The 14,998-nt window shown below is 31.5% G+C and overlaps 1 protein-coding gene across 1 annotated transcript in view; it reads right to left on the bottom strand.

Annotated features, from left to right (window-relative positions):
• LOC109375422 (triadin-like) overlaps nucleotides 1-14,998 on the bottom strand; it is a 150,950-nt gene that overhangs the window by 13,064 nt on the left and 122,888 nt on the right. Inside the window, exons 13-16 of the mRNA XM_019630803.1 lie at nucleotides 14,169-14,189; nucleotides 12,241-12,267; nucleotides 11,193-11,231; nucleotides 6,045-6,065 (exon numbers count right to left, since the gene is read on the bottom strand). Of these exons, the coding sequence (XP_019486348.1) occupies nucleotides 6,045-6,065; nucleotides 11,193-11,231; nucleotides 12,241-12,267; nucleotides 14,169-14,189 (108 nt within the window). The remainder of the gene's footprint in view (nucleotides 1-6,044; nucleotides 6,066-11,192; nucleotides 11,232-12,240; nucleotides 12,268-14,168; nucleotides 14,190-14,998) is intronic.

Genomic DNA, 14,998 nt, shown 5'->3' with positions numbered 1-14,998 from the left:
AGAGGAATAAAGGAAATTTTCAAAATTCTCCCTCCTGCCTGGGAGGGGAAAACAAAACCCCTCATGGTACGTGAAAGGTGATGTCACCCTGAGGACAAGAGCTTATATTAAAACTGGAATTCAGAAGCTAAGTGTGCAAGGGGAAAAGCTGGAGAGCAGACATCCCTTGTTATGCCAGGGCTAATGGAATGAAAATAAAATTGTGCCACGGACTCAGAGAAGATCACAGCAACATGATATTTAAACCTCCTCCAAATGTCCCATAATACAGATAGGAAAACCCATGGATAATATTTATAACAAAATTAAATTAAGTCTAAAATACATGTGGATTGAGACAAACGAAGAGTCAAAAACATACCAGGTCTCCAGAGAAGGAAGCAATGGGGAGACCAAGAGACTCGAGTACCAGGAAACCCCAAAAAGCCAATAGGCATTTTCTGAAAAGTGAGTCAGGACACTTGAGGTCATCAGCTGAGACTGGAAGGGACTAGGACCAGTCCAACTGCGGGTGAGCATACAAGGCCTACCATAATGCCTGTGGCTATACTTGGGCCTCAGGAATAGGTGAACCAGGCTCACTCCCAGGACAGTACTTCACAGGTGGTAAGAAACTGGTAGTTGTGAAACAAAATTTGAGCAGGACAGGGAGTGTAGAGACAAAGAAAGATAAGTTCAGATAAAGTGAGGGAAAGAAAAAAAAAATAAGGTCACAAACAAAGTTTCAGTCACAGAAGGAAAAAGGCCATTATGAGTATAGAGTCTGAAGGAACAATAAACAACGAATTTATATCACAAAGTACTCCCAATATTGAAATTTTCATACTCACAATTTTAAATGTATATGAAATGTTTTAAGAAATAAAAAGCAGATTTATAAATAAGGTGAAGCAACAGGAGATTATGAAAATATCCAGTAAGATTTGAAAATTAACTGTTATCATATAAATGATAAATTATGTAAAAGCTCATTGGATGAGTGAAAGAACATATTACATACAACGGAAGAAATGGTGAATATATAATCTTGGTATATAATAACTTCTATATTCTGTAGAATGATACTTTCTCTGTGTTTTAAAATTTTAAGAAAATTAAATCTTTTGGCCACATTATCATTTATAATTCACTGACTCATTAATAGTCCTATGATTGTCTGAAAAAGTAAAATATTCTTTCAAATGGGAATTATATACTTGTCAGGAAGTTCTGGCTTTCAGAAATTCTAGAAAATTTTCAAGGAAGGTACATATAATCAATAAAACATAGGTTATGATTTTATTATGACAAATAGCATACTTTAGTTATGTTTAATCATATTCTTTTAAAATAAGTCTTTGGAACTCGGCACCTTGAGCTGAGCTGCTGCCCGGATGGCTCAGTGGATAGAGCGTGCACTGTTAAACTCCCGCATGAAAAAAATAAAATAAAATAAAAGAAGTCTTTGGTCTAAGATAAGCAAACATGTAAATTAAGAAAAAGACTATTAAGCTTTACATCCATAGCATACTTATTTAATTTTACCTTGTGTTTATTTAAATTTTCAGACAAATTTCCAAGATAGCTCAATTCTATCAAAAATATTCATCATACTTTAATATTGATGCAAACTGCTTATTAATTTGCCATATTTGTATAAGAAGAAATAATGTGGAACCAAAAAAATGAATGAGTATTTTAAAAGTTAGAAAGCTCTAAAAAGCAAATCACAAATATAATCTATAAAGGAAGTTGTGTAAAAAATGTAGAACCATATGATTTCACTCATATGTGGGATATAAAACTGAAAGCAACAAATGGACAAGACAAACCAACAAACAAAAACCGATAGACACAGACAACAGAGGGTAAAGGGAGGTGTAGTACAAGTGGATAAAGGAGGTGATGGAAGGAGAACCGACACTGGGTGGTGAGCACACAATGTGATATATAGATGATGTATTACAGAATTTTACACTTGAAACCTATGTAATTTTATTAACCAATGCCACTCTAATAAATTTAATTAAAAACATGGAAGTCCTGGCTCATCCTCTGCTGGGCTTGTTTGAAATTTAAAAAGTAATTAACTTCTAGAAAATATTAAGTTTTATTAGTATAGCCTTATAAAATTAAATTTATTATCTCTGATATCAAAATTAGATCTCATAGATTTTATAATGATCCCAACCTGTCTATGTAGCTAATTCTAGTGAGGTGCTAATGGCAAAATGCTCACTATCCATGATCAATAAAAATGTTACAGAAAAAGATACCAAAGTTAAATTTCCATATAGAATTATCTCAAGAAATATTCTTACTACATTACTCCTTTTAAAATATGCATTCAGAGGAGAAAGACAACCAAGTTTTACTTAAATAGTGACTATTAGACAATAAGAACACAAGAACTACAGGTTTGTGTAAAGCATTTTTTCTTGAAACCTCAACACCCATTGCTCTAAGTATATTACCAATGTCTCAGCTTTGTCAAGAGCCTTGCAACTCCTGTAGGTGCAGATCTTCCCTTGGCACCATTTGCCATTTAATAATGTGTTTTAAAAATGTATTTATTTTATTTCATGTTTTGCTTTTGGGCAAGTTCCTGGGAAGAAATGTTTTAGGACGTACAGTTCTTTTTTTTGGTTTTTTTTTTTTTCAGGGAAAAAGATTTCAAAAGTTCTAAAACATTAATATCAGGAAGAAATGGTTGCTCTATTTGAAATCCAATAATGTATTTATTCAGTTTTTTTAAATTTTTAAGGTAATAGAAATTTAATAAAATCTAACACTTCTTGATGTGTTTCTCCAAAGGAGTATTCATTGATTTTGATTCTGTATCTTTTTTCTTTGTAGATATGGTAAATACATAGTGAATAATTTACTTTCCATTGAGTTTGGAGAAAAAAAAATCAAATGAATATTTAAAAATTTGAAAACTATATCCTTTTAAAAAAATAATAAGTCCACAAAATTAGCAGTGATTAAGCCTTAATTGTCTGTGAATCATGAAAAATTTGATTTTGCATTGTTACTTTTACTGATGTTATAGAGATATATTAGTGCATTGCTGATTCTTATCAGCACCTTTTCTTATCCCTGCAATAAAATCCCAGATATTTGTGAATCCAGTACAGTGGGTGGTTTCAAAGATCTCCATCAGAGGGAACCATTAGTATTCAGAAAGATACCTCCCCTCTATTTTACACTGTAAATATGAGGAATATGAGGAATGTTCCACATATTAACATTCCTCCTTCCCAACCAAAAAATCTGGAATGAAAGATGGTCTCTGTGTATCCAGCACTAAAACGGAAGCAATGGCCTATCAGAGTTAAAGGACCTGGTCCCATCCAAAACACAAGAAATGCAGGCACTAGAGCAGAATCAGAGAACATAGGCAGAAGGGATCAGTGGCTTCAAAGCAGAAGCTATTTTGTGAATCTTCTTTGGTAAAAGACAACTAAATGACTAAAAGGTAAATAAAAAGTTAACCCCCTCCCAATTATAGATGTATATAATGTTGAAAATTTTTCAGAAAAGGAGCAGTGGTTTTTTTTAGTTTAAATTATCTTTAATATGTTCTATTTGATAAATATATGAGGCAGTCTTTAAGGATTGTCTCTAAAAAAGCATTGTTAAAAAAATACGTGCTATAGAGAATATAATTTTTATATACTCTGAAACCAACTTATAAAATGCATTATTCCCGTGATGACCCTGGACATTTATTTCATATGATCCATAAGAAACGATACAAGTATGCATTTTCCCTCATATCTTTCTCTTTCTGTTACTACTCTTACTCTTAACTGCTTCTATTACTACTATTCCTGTGAATTTAGACTTTCCAGCAATTCCTTCACATTTTAGTACCTTAAGAAAGTAAACCATAGCTTTCTGGGGACAGTTAAGCCTAAATCCTTTGGCCTACAAGTTCTCTGCCTCAGAGCTTCACCCTACCTGTCCTTATCTCCCACTGCTTTCTAACACTAATTCTAAACTCCAGCCAACTCTTCTTTTGATTGTCTCTATATACTATTCTTTCTTGGTCACACACTGTGAAATAATGGAAAATATATGTACCAGTCTCTGCCCCCAGTTTCTGGCACAGAGCTCTTAAATCCCTTGGGATTTCATGGGTGAGAGGCGAGTGTTTTGTTCTAATGAGGCAATGCTTGGTGGACTCCTGGTAAGGGCTTGTCATCAGAAAGACCAAGCCATGATTAGAAGTTTGGCACACGCAGCCCTCCCACCGGTCTTTCAGGAAGGGGAGAGGGGCTGGAGATGGAGATAATGAATGATTATGCTTTCGGGAGGAAGCCTCCATAAAAGTCTCAACAGTATGGGGGTCAAGGAACTTCTGGGTTGGTGAATACACCTACATGCCAGGAGGGTGTGCACCCCAACTGCACAGACACAGAGGCTCCTGCACTTGGAATCCTTCTGGACCTCACCTTATGTATCTCTAAATATGACTGTCCACCTGTATTGTTTCATCATATCCTTTTTTATATAATAAACAAGTAATCATAAGTAAGTGTTTCTCTGAATTCTGTGAGCTGTTCTAGCAAATATTTGAATTCAAGGGAAGGGTTCATGAGAACCTCCAATTTGCAGCCAAATCAGACTGAAGCTTTGGATCACCTGGAGACCTAATACTTCCAATTGGCATCTGAAGTGGGGACAGTCTCATGGGGTTGAGCCCTTAACCTATGGGGCCTGCGCTAAATCCAATTAGTTTCAGAATTGAATTGAATTGTAGGAAAATAAGCTAGTGTCACGGAGAATTACTTGATGTACAAAAAAATCCACACATCTGGTGTCAGAAGTGTTGGGAGCATGGTAGTAGTGTGAGAGTAAAGAAGAAACACACAGAAGTGAGATTTTTTTTTATATCCACTTTTATCTTTTTCCAGTTATCTAATCCTAACCATTCTTCAAGGTACTTGCAATTACTTCCTTGATGACATTTAACGACCTTTGACTGTAGGGGAAGGGTGTGGAATGGGAAAGAGTCAGAGGGCTTTCCTGAGGATAGCTCCAAGTTTTGCCTTTGCAATAGTGATGCAATTCTGTATCCTTGGAATAAAATTCCTAAAGCAAGTCCATGTGGGGTTTCATTGTTTGCAATCAAAGAGCTTTGAATGAGATACGTGGCTTTGGGGAATTAAAATATGACCAGTACAAACTGAAATGTATTGTAAGTATAAAATACACACACAATTTCAAAGGCTTAATATAATAATAAGGTAAACTATTGATACATTTATATATTGAATATATGTTGGCATAACATTTGTATGTATAGAGTTAAATAACATTATTAAAATTATTTTTACCTGTTTCTCTTTACCATTTTAATGCGTCAACTAGAAATTTTAAAATTACATGTGTGGCTCACATGATATTGCATTAGGCAACACTGATTTAAAATAATTAGTTTTTCTTAATTTGGGAACCTGGAAAGAAAAATTGCTGTTCTGTAAAATTTTAGGAACTTTTAGGAAAATTTACAGTTGTATCCTTTATATTTAGAACTCCTATATGTGCCTAGATCTTGATATGTTAGAGAGTTTTTTCTGAGAGCTTTGTCTGTATATGTTATATAAGATTAGATCCATTCTTAACTATGTTATTTTTCTCAGGTATACAGTGAATTTAAGTTAATGAACATTAGGAAATAACAACAAATAATTAACCAACCATATGTGCGCTATAGAAAATTTTTAGTGATTGAGGGTTCAAAACAGAAACAAGATTATTTTGTTTCATTCTACTTCAATCACTGAAAAGATTTATGTATTTGAATGTAAGCCACTTTAATCTTTAGGCTCAAGATTATGATAAGGTATTTCTGTTACAAGTTATCATTTCAAATAATGTAGTTTTATTTTTTAACTTTCAGCATAAGTAAGATTAAAAGTTAACAAATTCCTGTCAGAAGGCTTAGTATGGAATTATTCATTCTCTTACCATTAAATATATAAATATTTTATGAATTTTAGCTTGAAATTCATACCGTGTGCCAAAGAGAATTTATTATCAAAACAAGCGGTACTTACTTGATACTCTTGCAGGTTTCTCTGCCAAAAAAAAAAAAAAAAGGATACAAGTTGTGTTTAACATAGATAAAATGCAAAGAAATTATACTTCAAAGGACTATATAAAATTCTCTAATATCTTTTGACTTTCTCATTGTTTAAGAGTTAATGAAGAAACAGAGCTCACTATTGCCCGAAAATTTGGGTCTTTGAATATCTTAATTGCTTTTATGTGAGATACCAAAAAAAGCTATTAATCATTTCAGGTGATTATGCTTTTTAAACATTCTTACTAAAATCAGCTGGATCATTCTTAAGTGTTTGGTTTAACTGTAATTATACTTCATTTGAGTAAATTTACTTTGTATGATACAATTAATCTAAAAACTTGCTTTATAGTTTTCAAACTCCATAAAATATATCAATGAGAATTATTTTCCTTTCAAAGATGAATAAGAAACAAATAACTACCAATTAAACTGTAAAATGTAAACCTTAAGAAGCAACATGCAAAATCAGCTTAATTTTTCATAATTATTTATTAGTTTCAATGAGAGATTATAACTCTTCAAAGTAATATGTTTTTCTATCAAACTCTATATAAGACAAATATATAAAAATGAGATAATTGTCTCAAATACCATAACAAACATTCTAACTTTTTGAAAAAGAAAAGGGTTGGTAACATTTACTTTCTATCAACATTAGTCTAATTTCAAAGTGCTAGACTTGAAAATATTGTTTTTTTTAAGGAAACTGTGTTACACGATTTACTTTGAGACATGTAGAGTATCTACTATAATCTTAATTCTGAAGTTTTTAAGAATTACAAATTTACAAATATTAGATTAATACCAATTGAGATGTTTTTTCTAATATTTTCACTTGGGATAATTATGTTTTTGGTGATATTACAGCAGCACACCTAATGAATAAAATTACAAAACAAAATAATTCAGAAAAATACTTCAGTAAGTCCAATGTGTAGTATTATTTTTTTCCTTTAAAACTACTAGGGTTGTCTAAAAAGACAGCAATTTAAAAAGGAATCAAATAAACATTAACTGAGATATAATGAACTATCTGTTGAATGAAGGATGAATAGAAATGTGTCTACACTCTCAATTGGCTCTGGGTTGGACTTACTCATATGCTTTTATATATAACAATTCTTCTCTACTGTATATTCATAATATAAAGGCCTTTAAAATGATGGAGTCACAGAATGGGGTAAGAAGGGAGTATCCATCCAACGTCTGAATTCTTTGTACAGCCCTCTACTCACAGCTTTAATAGACCATCTCCTTGGTAACGAAGAGGGGTACATTTTATCTTTAGGCTGCTCAGATTGGTAGAAAACTTTCCCTTAAATTTGCCACAGTGTGAGTGTGATAGGAGAGTAAAATGTGATTGAATGAGCATAACTGTTAAGTCTTTGGCATCATATAGACTTGAAGCCAATTTCTTGTCTTTATCATGTAAACACCCTGAGATGTCAGACTTCCCTTCATCACACTTACCTCATCTTTAAAGTAGGCATGACAACTGGTTCTGAACTAAGCATTAAATAAACTAATAGTAGAAAAGTGTACAGCTATGGGTTTTCTAAGTAATTGATTTCTTCTATTCTTCAGGGTGATTATCTAAAAGATACCAATAATATTTTGGAGAAAGTTTCAATATAAAAATCGTGCTCCTTTATCTAGTTTTCTACAAATCTGGTTTGTTCTCTTATTCTAGAATTTACCCCTTAATGTTATTGATAATTATGTCTACATCACTAATAATTTTATGTCGAAGTTAATTTCTAAATATGTCCTATCATTTCAGATATACATAATACAGTGAGCAGCAGGAGGGAACTGGTGAAATGCAAGACACCTCATCCCCGACCCCATTATACACACACACACAAACACACACTGGTGATTTATATATGTACTATGATTGAAAATACTTGCTCAATTATAGCACTTTCACTTGGCTCCTTAGAATTTGAAGCATTTACATTTCGTTATATTTTTAATTAATTGGATTTGCCTAGAATGACATAATCCAGACTACATAATTCACTGATAACCTTATAGTTTTATGGTAATCAATATCACCAAAATAGGTCATTCTCATTTTAGATAAAGCACATGTATTTGCTGTGAGAATTTGTTCTCCACCATCCACTTTGTGTCTGGGTTGAATTAATATAAAGGACTAGTTTATAAGTAATCAAAAGTATATTCATGATATTAGCTGTATTTTATGCAGTCATAGATAAAATAAATCTCATCTCTATCTTTTTACTACTATGTCATTTTTACTGTACTCATGATACAGAAGTCTTTTATAATAGAGAAATTTGCCTTCTGATGTGTACTGAAATATTTTATTGACTGTTTATACTGTTCATAGTTTCAATTTTTCCACATTTTCTAGTTTTCCATTGAAATGTAAGTTTCTTGCTAGATTTCCTACCTGCCCACTTCCTCTGTTGTCAGCAGAAGTGTATGCCTGCTAGACATCCTTGCTTTCAAAGAATTTAGTGTTAATGCTGTGCCAACATAATGCAAGTACCTCGATATCAACATAGCATGTGAACAAAGTTCAACATTGTCTTTTGTCACATTATGTGACTGATGACTTTCTTATCTCATTGGGACTGTTTGTAAAGATAATGCAAATTCATTAAAAACAAAGAGAGGATCTTAAAAGCAGCAAGAGAAAAGCAGTTAGTTCTATACAAGGGAGCCCCCATACAACTGTCAGCTGATTTCTCAACAACAACTTTGCAGGCCAGAAGGGATTGGCACAAAATATTTAAAGTGATGAAAAGCAAACACCTACAATCAAGATTACTCTACCCAGCAAAGCTATCATTTAGAATTAAAGGACAAAGAGCTTCCCAGACAAGAAAAAGCTAGAGTTCATTACTACCAAACCAGTTTTATAAGAAATGTTAAAGAAAATTCTTTAAGGAGAAAAATTTAAAGATGAAAAATATGAATAACAAAATGACAATAACTACATACCTATCAATATTTACTTTAGATGTAAATAGATGAAATGCTTCAATCAAAAGATATAGTATGACTGAATGGATAGGAAAACAAGCCCCATTCATATGCTGCCTACAAGAGACTCAATTCAGATAGAAAGACACACACAGAAAGTAAAGAGATGGAAAAATATATTTCATGCAAATGGAAATGAAAAAAAGCTGGAGTAGCAATACTTAGACAAAATAGAATTTAGAAAGAAGACTATCTCAGAAGACAAAGAAGGACCCAGTAATCCCACTTCTGGGTATTTAGACGAAGAAACTGAAAACAATAATTTGGAAAAACATGTGTATCTTTGTGTTAATTGCAGCATTATTTACAGTAGCCAAGATATGGAAGCAACTTAGATGCCCATAAACAGATGAATGGATAAAGAAGATGTGGTGTATATATACAATGGAATATTACTCAGCCATTAAAAAGAATGAAATCTTGCCATTTGTCACAATATGGATGAACTTAGGAGGTATTATGCTAAGTGAAATATGTCAGACAGAAACAGAGAGATACCATATGATTTCACTTGTATATGAAATCTAAAAAGCAAAATAAATGATCAAAACGGAAACAAACTCATAGATACAGAGAACGTTTGGACGGTTGCCAAATGGGGAATGGGTGGGTGGATAGGTGAAAAACAGGAAGAGATTAAGATGTGCAAATTGCCAGTTATAAATCAGTCATGGGCATGTAAAGTACAGCATAGGAAATATAGTCAATAACCTTGCAATAATTATGTATGGTGTCACATAGTTTTAGACTTATTGGGGTGATCACTTCATAAGTTATATAAATGTCTAATCACTATGTTTTACACATGAAACTAATATAATATTGTATGCCAACTGTAATTAAAATATTTTTAAAAGAAAATATAAATTAAAATATCAATTTTTAAAGCAATTTTTATAAAAAAATTTAGCTCACTTTAAGTTTTATCAACATGGGAATAATTAAAATGTAAATATTTTTTCAAGGTGATTTTTAAAAATTATTTGCTACCAACACTTAACAAATATAAATGTTAGCAGTAGACATTGTTTTATTTGCATCAACAGAACTATAACATGTATATGGTAATTATAAGGGATTTAAAATAATTAGAATCCATGGACAAGGTGTTGTTCATGTAACTGCCCTTGTTCTTAGCCAAAAGGCCAAGAAGCAATGTGTTCATGTAACTGAACTTGGGGATAAACCAGAAAACTGTGTCTTCTTTTGTTATTAATAATCTTTTGATATGTCTAAGAATGCTTTCCTCCTGATCCAATAGAATATTTCTTCAATGATTGAGACCTTTATAAGTTTCTCAGATAACTCCCTTGATTATCACATTACAGTGTGTACTTTAAATAAATAAATCGAATGTTAAAGAAAAAGCAACACCGGGATTCGGCTTTTCACTTGTTGCTCACCAGTGGCACAGCACATGTGTGCATACTTGTGGACTGGCCTGCCTCCATTGCTCCTGTGACACTGTCATTACCACACATCCAATAATTATTTACCACATTTATTCTTTTAATAAAACCACTACTCATCACATACCTAAATGAAAGTTTTATATAAAAACGATATAAATAAATTTTGACTCAAATATTTTGGCTTCTGGCTTTTAAGTTTTTAAAAATTAGCTTTACTTCTTTAAGATGCTTCATTTCTGCTCTTTCTCTAGAGAAAAATGGTAATTAGAGTCATGTATTATATTTACTCAAAGCTCTCGCTAAGGTTGGGAGTTGCATTTTGTGCGGTCAATATTGACAATTTAGGTGTTATATGTAAAAAGCTCTGTGGTGTTAATTTAGCAATAATAGGTAGAGTTTGCTTTAGGATCTAAATTCCTATTCTCTTTAGGTATCTAATAATGTAATACCTACTCCTCTTGTGTGGGTCATCCTACAATGAGCTGCTATTCTGATGCATGCTTTAAAATCATAAATTGCTTTTAAGTGATAAAATTTGTATAATTATATGTTAGGTTGTTGGAAAAGTCATGATGCATTTTTGAACAAAAAACACAGAAAAAATATGTCATGACTTTTTTGACAACCCTATATTTTTATTTCTGTGTTTTTATCACTAATTTGATGTTCATGTCTTAAAATGTCATCTTTACCTTTACTTTCCTTTTCAGATTTTTCAAGTTTCTTCTTCCCTAGGAGAAAAAAAAAAGGCAAGAAATCATTGGCTTAAAAAACGTAAGTTTCTTACTCAATCATGGAACAAGCATTTGCAAATGAGACATAATCCTATAAGTGAAGAGGGAGGGATCAAGGCTCTGCTTTTTCAAGATGTGAAGCAAGAGTCTCTCTCTTGTGTGTGAGAACATATATACAGAAGGTGCCAAAAAAAGTATACACATTTTAAAAAAGGAGAAAACTATTAAAATTGTAATATTCAATATATACCAATAACAAAAGATGATTTCAAGTCAGGTTTGACTTCTGTAATTATAAGAGGTGCTCAAAGTGGTTACCATCAGCATCCAGATACTTCTGATTATGGCGAACTACTGCTTGAGCAACATTGACCAAAGTGTCCACTTGTATACATGTTTTTGGCACTCCAGGTATTTTTGTTATGCTTGGTTACTCAGCTTATATTCATTAAGTCACTGGTATGGCAAAGCCCCCTCCCTTTGTTTTCGTTTTTACATACTTGGAAGTAAAACTATAGTAAGCCAAGTATGTATTAACATATTTAAACTAGTAACAACAAGAAAAAAATCTAAGTTTTCAGCTTCTAAATGTAGGAAATAAGACTTTGGTGTATGGGTGCGCAATAGTTAAATAAACTATTGAATAAAAACAATGAAAGTCACAAAATATCTCCAAGTAAAATGTGGACACATGCTTTCCAAAACAGAGTTTTGGTTGATTGATGATACTGTTCAAGTGTATTTATCAGACAAGAATGAAAAGGAAACCAATATTTAATGAGTGACAAGCAAGTATGTAGTGGGGATATTATGTACTCATATGTTATTTCATTTAATACTTACAACAAGCCTTTGGGGAAGTTATTATGCCTGTTCTATAGGTGAGGAAACTGGGAATCTGAGCAGTTAAGGGTTTTCTCTAAATATTACACAGCTCAACAGAGGTTCACATTTTATACAATTTCCACAGATCTTTGTTACCTCCTCTGGGAAAGAAAATATTTACCTGATTCTGTGATTTCTTGTGTTTCCTCTTTAGGAAAGAAGAATATAATAGGGAAAAAAAGAAAGGAAAATAAAAGAAAAGAACACTTTTGTATTTCAGTAGCAGACAATTGAGCTTCATCTGCAGATATTTCCTACTGAATTCCAATAGTAATGACAATAGACACATATAATTAAAATGTCACAGAAACATACTGATAACTAATATTTCTGAGAACTGTAACTAGAAATTTGTTTTGAAAATAGAACTAATCTAGAGACCAATATTTTTTTTTAATTAAAATTTATTGGGGTAACAATGGTTAGTAAAATTGCATAGGTTTCATGTACAATTCTGCAGTACATCATTTATATATCACATTGTGTGTTCATCACCCAGAGTCAGTTCTCCTTCCATCACCATATATTTAACCCCCTTTACTCTCTTCTCCTCACCTTGAGCATTATTGACACATAGTAGAATTAATGAATTCTAAGTCCTTTGGTTTGTTCTCTTAATTACAATTTACAAATTATAAATCTCCATTATGTAAACTTTTAACATGGTTCTCATACATCCAGGCAGCATTCATTGAATATTTATAAAGCAACTTCATGTATAAGATGCACTAAATACAAAGGATGGGTTTGTGGGATGAGGTTGCAAAATATCACTGAAATAAACTCAACTCATGGTGACTACAGTTGGAGTAGTGAGACAATATATAAAATGTTATTTGTCCATAGCCTATGATAATGCAGAACTAGTCTTTCATTTTGTTCTTTAAAGAAATTTGTAGATCATAATATTTTAAAATGTAACATATCAGGTCTTTAAAAATACATCTTTCTTCACAAATCAGCTGAAGTGATAACATTTTCTCTAAACCTGATGCATTTAATTACCAGTCTTATAAACTTTTTTTGGAAGCTATTTTCAAATTCAAGAAAATTTGATTAAAATATTTTATTATAATGAAAATAGAAAATGAATATTTCATGAACAAAACAATATTTGCAAGTGATTATATTTTATACTAGCATTCTAGTTTTGACCTTCAACCCTTAATATTTATTATATTCTTCACATTAGTAGCAATGACTAGAGATTTTCTCCAACCCAGAGGCAACATTTAATGTTTTAACACTGACTTGGAATCTGTTCAGAAGAAAATTGTAGCTGCATTTGTAAGAATCTGTCATAACAGTCTTAAGGAACCAGTTCTTGTCATTTAAAAACTTTGGATACAACTTCTAGATACACTCTTGATTGATATGCACATATTTTTACCCCTAGGGTAAAGTCTGGGTCATAATTTAACAGTATTAAATAATTTTATTTTTATAAAATTTCATAAATTTTCAAAATGTCATAAATGGTTGCATTTTTAATATTGTTCAAAATATAAAAATAAAACAGTAATTCTGATATACTAAAAGCAAATTACCTGCAGTTTTTGAAAAAAAGAAGAAAACAAAAAGCTAATGTGTTAAAATTAAATAATTGAAGGCAGGTATTATATGTTCTGGATTTTCCTTGACCCAGTAGTGATAATTAGAAGTATCTCCATACTGTGTTTACTCAATACAAACTAACAAACAACTGAAAGTACATCAACGAGAAATGCAACCACTTTTTTTCCACAGGTGATTAGTTGTCATGGTAAATGTGTTAATTACACAGCTAAGACAACAGAAATCATTTTAGGCATTCCTTCATATATCCTGGTACAGTGTAATATATCTAGTAGGTGCTCAATAAATACATATTCAAGGATTAATAAATTTAATAAACAGAATATTCTTTGTCAGTCAGAATCATTTATATAGTTAATGGCATAATGGCATAATAAATATAGTATACATTTTTTCTGCATGCACAATTCAAAGAAATTATAGAATTAGAATAATTAAATGCCAAGTTCTTAAATTCTAAAATGGAACACTTACTTAAAGCTGGTTTTGTTTGGTCTAAAAAGTAAAAAGAAAAAAAAAAGGAAAATCAGTGATAATTTTCTACATGTAGGTAAAATATCAGCTATTTATATTTCCTATTTCTTTTCATTCAAGTGAAATTAGGAATAAGAGAAACTTATATTGAAATGAGAATAGGCAATGCATTTTGAGTAATTTTTAAGCCATATGCTCAATAAAGTTTCCAAAGATGAAGTTGTAAAGCTTCAAAGTATAGATTCTTCTTGGTTCCTTCTTTGTTCCTATAAAATTTCATCTTTGATTTGATGCAATATGAATGCTCACGATAATCTGAACTTCTTACTCTTTCTGAATGTCATAAAATGCATGTTCTACCACTGTCCTTTTAGAATAAATGTTAATGTTAGTTAATATTAACTATTCAAACTAGCCCCAATTTAGTTTTTGAATGAAGAAACTGACTTTATAAAATCTTGGGAAGAATAATGAGTGGTAGGTGATAAATACAAAACTATACCACCTAAAGACATGATCTGTTTCTCCAATATACCTTGTCTTCTGAGGTTATTAACTAAAAGCCTTAATTGTTCAGTCTTATACCTCAAGATCTATTTATCCATAAAAAGTAGGAAACATTTGTTCATGATTGTGAAGAATGTGAATTATCCAAAATTAAGTCAAATAATTCATTAACAATGGGGAGTACAAATTGATATTTTCTTAGAGAACAATTAATAATATCTATAAACTTACATTGACTATACAACTTTACTAAAATACTACTTTAATAAATTTTATCCTAAAGATAAATTCATAAAACTAGACAGGTAAATATATTTATTATT

This window comes from Hipposideros armiger, unplaced genomic scaffold, assembly GCF_001890085.2.
Source record: "Hipposideros armiger isolate ML-2016 unplaced genomic scaffold, ASM189008v1 scaffold_948, whole genome shotgun sequence".
Lineage (NCBI taxonomy): Eukaryota > Metazoa > Chordata > Mammalia > Chiroptera > Hipposideridae > Hipposideros > Hipposideros armiger.
The sequence above is the reverse complement of the archived record's forward strand: the minus strand, read 5'-3'. Positions and strand labels throughout refer to the sequence as shown.